At 34.8% G+C, this 8,984-nt stretch overlaps 1 protein-coding gene across 7 annotated transcripts in view; it reads left to right on the top strand.

The window, feature by feature from the left end:
* LOC111702176 (myogenesis-regulating glycosidase) overlaps positions 1-8,984 on the top strand; it is a 37,455-nt gene that overhangs the window by 25,624 nt on the left and 2,847 nt on the right. For all 7 annotated transcript variants that reach the window (XM_023473779.1, XM_023473777.1, XM_023473778.1 and 4 more), the window contains 8 exons: positions 97-228; positions 2,237-2,389; positions 2,897-2,949; positions 3,168-3,524; positions 5,779-5,893; positions 6,259-6,301; positions 6,775-6,943; positions 7,766-7,934. In XM_023473779.1, the coding sequence (XP_023329547.1) occupies positions 97-228; positions 2,237-2,389; positions 2,897-2,949; positions 3,168-3,524; positions 5,779-5,893; positions 6,259-6,301; positions 6,775-6,943; positions 7,766-7,934 (1,191 nt within the window). The remainder of the gene's footprint in view (positions 1-96; positions 229-2,236; positions 2,390-2,896; positions 2,950-3,167; positions 3,525-5,778; positions 5,894-6,258; positions 6,302-6,774; positions 6,944-7,765; positions 7,935-8,984) is intronic.

Raw genomic sequence — 8,984 nt, 5'->3', positions numbered from 1 at the left:
GGGGGGGGGGGGGGGCTGCGGGCTGCCTCCCCATCATTCAGAATTAAATAATCTTTGTAGCGGAATTTAATTCTCCTAATACTTAAAATAATTTAGTTATCTATGCCTGGAGATTTGAAGAAGAAACCTGAAGAAACAAGATTAAGATTTGTTGTTCTTTTTCTTTTCCTTGGTTGCGTTTCTATAGTACTTACTTCACATATACTTTACCATCAACATATAGGAGAGGTAAGGGATGGGGGGGTGTATCTATAGTACTTACTTCACATATACTTTACCATCAACATATGGGAGAGGTAAGGGATGGGGGGGTGTATATATAGTACTTACTTCACATATACTTTACCATCAACATATAGGAGAGGTAAGAGAAGTGGCATTCAAGCAGGAGTAGTTCGCGAAAAATGAAAGGGGGTATAGGCTTACGGTGATAAATAGTCGCTTTTAATCGCTAATAATCTTACTTCTATCTGGTGCTCTATAAGGAGAAAATTGGTAAAAATGTCTCATAACGAAGAACGAAGCGTTCATACAAATTGAGGAAGTTGGAACATACAACTTGAATTGTAAAAAAATCAAATTAATATCAAACAAATAATTTAGATATTAAATTCTATAGTCATCGATTATTTTTCGACGCATTTGTATATAGTTGATATTTCATAATATTTTTTATTTTGTGTTTTTTTAAATTAATATTTCGCTTACAACTTGTTTTCAAGACTGGCGCATTCCTGGAAAATATGGAAAATGAATGTTTTCAAAAGTCACTCTCGGATCAAAGAAAGTAAAACATATTATGAAATATCAACTATATACGAATACGAAAAAATAATCGATGACTATAAGTTGCAATATCTGAATGCTTTGTTTGGAAGTAAATTGATTTTGTTACGATGCGAGTCGTATGCTGCAACTTTCTGAATTTGTAAGGAATCTACGTTCTTCGGTATGAGACGTTTTTAACAATTTTCTCATTATAGACGCAACAGATAAACAGATAGAATAAAGATTAGTAGCGATTAAAAGCGATTATTTATCGCCGTAAGCCTATACCCCCTTTCATTTTTCGCGAACACTCCCTTTAAGCAGGGGGGAGGGGAGTGGCTGTAATGTTTTAAAAGAAAAATTATTGCTTTTTTTCTAGTTCCATTAGTTCCATTTATCTCTTAGAAAAATTCTATCCTTATATTTATTTTTAACTTCATTGTTTTCGTAGATATACGTAGTGACGTACCTAAATATGGGTAGATGTTAAGTACTTTCCAAAAGGTTTTTCCCCCAAGCGGCAACTTCTAAAGGGTATTTTCCCAAGTGGAAGCTTCCCAACTGTGCAATCTCCAAAGCGGAAACTTCCCATGTCTGTACTAGCCGCAGCACTCGGCCCCCTAGCCTGTTCCAGCCGCAGTGCTCGGCCCCCTAGCCTGTTCTAGCCGCAGTGCTCGGTCCCCTAGCCCATCCTAGCTGCAGCACTTGGCCCCCTAACCTTTTGGAAGTTGCCGCTTGGGAAATTTCACATTTGGGAAGTAGTCCTTGGGAATATTCCTTTCGGAAATACCGAACACCGTTATTAGGAACTCTACTTGAAACATGGTGATTGATGATATACCTGCAAATCATTTTCCCAAGAATTGAGAGAGTGGGATTACCAAAAGCAATTTGTTCAGAATTTAATTGGCTGGGGTTAACCTACATTTTATAGCTATGATTGGATTAAGCTATTTAAATCGGTTCTTATGATAAACTTATGACATTATACGTTTACTTTTATTTTGTAACTATGCACATGGATCGACTTTTTTTAAAAGTTCATCTTGTCGGAGGTGTTTCTTTCGATTAAGCAGCTTAAAGGAACAGTAAACGTAATTTCTAGCGGTCATCTATGCGAAGACAGCAATGCCTGTTTTACAATTGTACCTTTGATAACAAGTATGAAGGATACCCTCGTTTGCCTGACTCGGAGAGTGAATTTTTTCATTGTTTTTTATACGCAAGAATTGTGAAACCCCAAATTATAATAAACAGTTAAAAAAACATGGATATCTAATCCACACTTCACCAGATAATACTTAAAATTGGTACCGTTGTAAATCCGGCATTGTCGTCTTTGCATGGATGATCATTAGAAATTACGCTTATAGTAACTGTGCAAAAATACGACTAGGTACAACCTGAAAAGTCAAAACTTGAGAACTTAAATGTTTATTTTTCTTGAAAAGTGAAAAACTTTATTTAGCTCCGACTGTTCCCTACAGTACGTCTAGAGGAAGCTGAACGGAAGATGCTTTTATTTGACCGGGATGACCGGCTAGTGTTAACAGCTGATCTTGGGGTAGATCTTCCACAAGATCTTCATCCGTACTCTTGTATACCTACACTTAGTGATCAGGTATCTATCTATCTATATATTTACCTAACATGTCTACCGATCTATCTATCTAACATGTCTACCGATCTATCTATCTATCTTTCTATCTATCTGTCTTTTCAATCTATCTATCTCTCTCCTTACCTAAAATGTCTACAGATTTATCTATATATTTATCTATCTATCAGTCTTTTCAATTTATCTATCCATCTCTCTACCTTTCACATCTATTAATCTCATCTGAATATACTTTTGATTTTTAAAGGTTTTAACAAATAAAACCTATACCTTGGAAAAATACAACTAGTCTCTGAAAAAATTCATTTAATCTAGAAAAAAATACATCTAATTTAGAAAAAAATCATTTAATCTAGGAAAAAATACATTTAATTAAGAAAAATATTTATTTAGTCTAAGAGAATATATATTTATTTCTCCCATACAAAGGGAAACACATTTCATTAAATGTATAGAATTGTATTAAATGTGGTCTAGCTCTATGTTTTTAAAACCTCTTTATATTTCTAGGATAATGTACGCTGTATAGAGTGGAAAGACCATGCCAGATTACATATAGCCAGGCATATTTTATATTTATTAAAAACTTTTCATCGTTTTTTTCTTAATCTAATTAAAGTTTAAAGATTTTTTTTGACTTATCACTGCCTCATCAAAATAATTTAATCATTGCAGAGTTTAACCTTATTTGCCACTCTCTCTCTCTTTCTTGGATAGCTTCAGCTCAGCTTGGAGAAAATTTAAAATATTTGGATTAATTTTAAAATAAATATATTGTTAGATTGGATGTGAAAGGGTTATCCTGTCATAGGCTAACCTGGCAAGCGCTTTCTGAACACATATCACCCCAGGACTGCTGGCCGGTGGGTGAGGGGGCGGGACACTGGTATGGGGGCGGGGAGAGTTTATCCAGCAGATGGCCCCTGGATCAGGGGCATATTAACATGTCCCCCTTCGTGACAGGGGACGAGGATCAGACCGAATGGGGGAATGTGATCAAGAAGTATTTTATCAATAGTCGAGGTTTAAGTTTAATGGTTGAAGATACAACTCCTCTCTCCGTATCTCTCAATGATCAGGGGCATTCAGGACTCTGCCTAAAAGCACATTTTGACGACTTTCCTTACTTTTATCACAGGTGGGTTGTTACAGTATTTAACGGGGTTGTTATAGTGTTAAAAGTGGTTGTTATAGTGTTAAAAGGGATTGTTATAGTGTTAAAAAGGGTTGTTATAGTGTTAAAAGAGATTGTTATAGTGTGAAAAGGGGTTGTTATAGTGTGAAAAGGTTTTTTTTATAGTGTTAAAAGGGGTTGTTATAGTGCTAAAAGGGGTTGTTATAGTGTTAAAAGGGGTTGTTTATTTATTAAAAATACACATGATCCTCGATCTGCAGGAAACTAGGCTTTTAGAGACACAATTTTCTAAAACTAATTTTAGTTTCTAACTTCTGCTCGTCAACGAGGGGAGGAAGGCCAGCCACATCAATTTCTCGTCCGAGCCACATTCTCCTCATTTTCTCGTCCGAGTCACCTCGAAATTTTCGTCCTTTGCTTATTATTTTTTAAGTTTCTAAATATTTTTAAAATCAGGCCACGTTAGGGCATAAAATGATTACATCATGTTGAAATCTTCAAAGTCATGAGAATGATGTCAAACTTTATTTAGGTGAAACTTAAATCTCTTCTGCCTCCGTAATGGCTAACCTTCGTGATACAAATTAAATAGCAAAATATTTGGCATACCTCTGCCTATAATTTTCCCCATGGAACCACCCGAAAAGATTCTATGGTTTCCGCTAAAATTAACAAAAAAAGATCAGATTTTTATAAACTTGGAATTATTTGCGGCATCCTATACCTAGATTCTCTGAAAATGCGCGTAAGAAAGGTGAATATTTTCAGGACATTTTACTCAAAAATTTAAATTCTATTGAAAGTATTTCTTTCTATTTACACAAATTTAATATTTCGTTAATGCTCTAACGTGACCGGATTCTTAAAAAATTGTTTTATCTTGGAGAATTGAACACTTTAAAAAGATAATATTCGAAGGACGAGGATTTCGAGGTGGCTCGGACGAGAAAATGAGGAGAATGTGGCTCGGACTAGAAATTGCGGTGGCTGGCCTTCCTCCCCTCCGTCAACACGCCATTGTTTTCATCGTACTCAGAAAAGACGACATTTTTCCAGTCGCACATTAACCTTTTCCAAGGTCATGTCAGTTGCGACCAAAAAGGAACTGAGTTTTTCCCACCATCTCAAATTTTCTAATCCCGATATCTTTGCAACCTGATGGTGTACAGCTTTGATATTTCAAACTTAGATAATTTGATCGAACAGTTTTATAGTTTTATTTGAAGTTTACGACATTAACTTGGCTGCAAAAAGATATTAATGTGGAACAATGCACAAGCTAAGAGTTGATTAAGTTTATAGATTACTACCATAAACCTTAGACAAATTATTTTTGGTATTATGTGTATTTTCTAACAAGTGAACATTCCCTTATAGGATTCCTTATTTTTAAACAATTTGACGAAACATTATATTCAGAACAAAAGATAACTAATTCAAAACTAAATTGTTTATAAGAATAAATTTAAAAAAAAATAAATTGTTTAAAATACATTTGCAAAAGATGAATGCATTGATACTAAGGATGATTATTTTGAAGAAATCTTAAAAAAAACATTTCTTATTAAAAGCTTATATATTCAATCATTAATGTAGAATGTACAAACTACATTGTGCGCAAGACGAATTCATGCTGAATATATACTGATTAAAGGGACTGTAAGCATAACTTCAAGTGACCCTCCATGCAAATATGGCAATGCCCGATTTACAACGGTACCTTTAAAAATTAGATTGTGCTTTTTATGTTTCAAATTAAACTGTTTATTTTCATTTGCGGTTTCTCTGCGAAAGTGACTTTTGCATTTTTTGTTTATAAGTAGCAATGAGGAAGCTGACAGAAAAAAAACAATTTTCGAGTCATGTTTGCATGGAGGGTCCCTTGAAATTACGCGCACAGTCCCTTTAATTTATGATTAAGTGTAATTTTAAGTGACCCTCCATGTACAGATGGTAATGCCCGATTCACAACGGACCCTTTAAAAGCTTTGTCTGATCAAGGATGAATTAGATATCAATGTTTATAATTTTAAAAACTAATTACTTTCAGTTGTGACGTACTTACGTATTTCCACTGCATGGAAATATATAGGAATCATCAAAACGTAACACCTTTTTGCTATAGAAAACAACTTATTTTTCCATATTATTGATCAGAAGGTTTCAAGAATATCCTTGAAAGTTGGGTATTGCCCTCTTTGCATGAAGGGTCACTTAAAATTACGCTTACAGTCCCTTTATAATAATTAATGTTTAGATTAGATCTACCCTTTTTGAACTACACAGTCTGCTCTGATGGAAACCTAGGAGAGATCTATGATGGGCAACTTTCAAGATCTTTCTGGGACGGACACAAGGATACAGATCTAGAGGTAGGAGAGGGTGATGATCAGAACCAGGTTCAGAATTAGGACCAGGTTCGGTATAGGGTTATGATCAGGGTGAGGTTCAGATTCAGGTTCAGGTTCAGGTTCAGGTTGAGGACCAAATTGAGGTTCAGGTTCAGGACCAGGTTGAGGTTCAGGTTCAGGACCAGGTTGAGGTTCAGGTTCAGGACCAGGTTGAGGTTGAGGTTCAGGACCAGGTTGAGGTTCCAGGTTCAGGTTCAGGACCAGGTTCAGGTTCAGGACCAGGTTCAGGTTCAGGACCAGGTTCAGGTCAGGGTGAGGCATGGTTGGTCAGAGTCAGGCTTGGAAATGTCAGGATCAGACAAGGAAACTAAATGATTATTATTCAGGAACTGAGCAGACTTCTTCAACTACCGTTGTGGGAGGTTCCAGGTAGAACATTCGTCTTTTATTAAAAAGAAATAAGTACTTTCAGTACGAGTTTTTAAAGTTTCTACAATAAAAAACTCAAATTTTCTTTTCTTATTTCAAATTTATTCAGCGCATCATATTTTTGTAAATATAAATTTTACTAATCACAAGCGAAAATATTTATTTTTAAAAATATGTCAAAATGGGTATAAAAAGTTATCAAAATATGAAGCAATTTTAGTAAAAATTGGACTTTTCAGTGGAAATTTGCCCTCAAAAAGCTTATTTTTTGACCTTTACTCAACCAAGTTTTAATTTTTAATATTTAAAAAAATACTTTTGTGCAGCCTGAGCCAATAATTTGGAACTTTGATGACTTTTCGTGCCTTCATTTTAGTGAATTTTCAAAATTGAATAGTTATTGAACTTTTTTGGATAAAAACTATCATTCCATAATATTTTGAGATTTAAATTTTTAAAATTTTTTTCATTAGATACTGCTGAGGGGACCTTCACTCTAGAGGAGATCTCCGCCTATCTGAAGACTATATTAGGGCGGGGAACTGCTGGTCCCGGGGGCGGGGACATCTCTAGAGGTTTCCTCCTTCTCAACTATAAATGGCAGGATACTATGGGAGATATAAAGCTCTCAGACAAACTCAGGAAATCATATAGTTTCAACACACTCTCAAATATCATACTTTTCCAGACGTATTTTTCCTTTTGAGAAGTAATGTAGAAAGATCCAGTCATGTGCATTAATTTTAAGAGTAACTGAGTTTTGAGCGAGAGCCTGCACATCAAGGTACTAATGCAAGGAAAGTTAATTGTAGTTGCATATACTCTGCGTACATATTGAAACCAGTTCTCTCTGGGCGGAATTTGTAAACAAGAATAGATGCATCAGTGTTTAGTATCCGAGGAGGTTAAAAGCCTTAAATTTTGATAATTCACAGAATAGTTTCCTATGACCAGAATATTTGATTGATTTTTTATGTGAAAGATGGATCCCATCTCAGGCTGTGACACCCGTCTTGTGTTTACATTACCGCCAGAGACAGTACACTGCAGTACAAAAGATGCGTGCACCTCTGAAATAACCTTCATTTAATTATAACCTTGCTGCACATAATGTGTTACCGTGGTTGTTGTTTACCTCTAAAACACTTACTGTTTCTAATTCTAAAGTTATTTAACTTACTCCACGACTTGCATTCAATCAATTTTAAAAAGTAGCTTGATTCAAACTGGTATCCGATCTGGAAACCTCTGATTTAAGTCACAATGAGGATGATATAATCGTTTTCCTTGCTTGAAAGGATATATTTGTGCCAATTTTTTCAGTGATCTTCAAGTCAATTTTTGAAGAAACCGCTAAAAACATGGATATCTCCATTCTTAGGGTCACTCGACATTGCGGTAACAGTTTCTTCAACCTTAAAGCGAACTGAACAATTTGTTTGAAGATTTATATGGTTTGTTTAGAGGAGTGGATGATCTAGTGAGTAAATCAGGACTAACTCTAGTCCTAACTCTCAACCCATTCGTTAGCACTGACTCACCAAACTTCAAGGACGGAGTAAAGAAAGGAATCTTTGTGATGGAGAGAAACCAAAACAATTCTAAGAATATTCCTGCGCTCACATGGTTCAAGGTATAATATACAAATTCTGTTTAAGTTTTGAAAACCCAAATCCAGATTTACTAATATTCTCCTAGATAATATATCTTTGTCCTGTTTAGTTTGAAGTCATACTCAGTATAATATGATAATCTTATGAGGAATATGTAATAATTTCCATTCTTACACGGTCTGAGCGTTAAAGAATGAAAATTCTGCACCCGCAGTGTAATAATAAGCATTCTTAAACGCAAGGAAGCGAACAATATTAAAATTGTTCCTCCTGAACCGTGTAATAATGGGAATTCTTACACGATATGTTTACTACTATGGAACCGAACAGATATGATATAATAGAGAATATGCTGTATTTAGTTTAGCCCCCTATATACTATACTCTTCATATATTCAGTATAATAGAAAATATGCTATATTTAGTTTAGCCCCCTATACTATACTCTTCATATATTCATTATAATAGAGAATATGCTATATTTAGTTTAGCCCCCTATATACTATACTCTTCATTTATTCAGTATAATAGAGAATATGCTATATTTAGTTTAGCCCCCTGTATATAAATTTTATAAACTTTGTCAAATTCCAATAGACTGTTTTACTTTTATTAATATTCTTCTAGATAACATTTTTTGTCCTCGGTAGTTTTACATTGAACCCTGTATAATACAGGTTGTCCCAATAAACATGGAATATTGATATCGTCTTTGTTAATGATTTTCTGATTTAGTATATGGTGACATGTGATACCCACCCAGAAAGCTGTAATTAGTAAATTTTTCGTCTGCAAGAGTTAAGAAATTGATTATGTTTTGGTTTGGCATACTGTTTATAAAAGAAGTACAGTTGATCCTCTTCACTGTATATCTTTCAGAAATAACAAAACAGGGGCGGATATAAGGATTCTGTAGGGGGGGGTAAAAAATTTTAATTTGGCGCGCGAAGCGCGCCGGAATTTTTTTTACCCCCCCCTAGAAATTTTTTTACCCCCCCCTAGAAAAATATCATGATGTATATCAAATTATTGGTTTTAATTGGGGTTGATTTGTCCATCTTGAAGAAAAA

This window comes from Eurytemora carolleeae, unplaced genomic scaffold (genome assembly GCF_000591075.1).
Source record: "Eurytemora carolleeae unplaced genomic scaffold, Eaff_2.0 scaffold367, whole genome shotgun sequence".
Lineage (NCBI taxonomy): Eukaryota > Metazoa > Arthropoda > Copepoda > Calanoida > Temoridae > Eurytemora > Eurytemora carolleeae.
The sequence above is the reverse complement of the archived record's forward strand: the minus strand, read 5'-3'. Positions and strand labels throughout refer to the sequence as shown.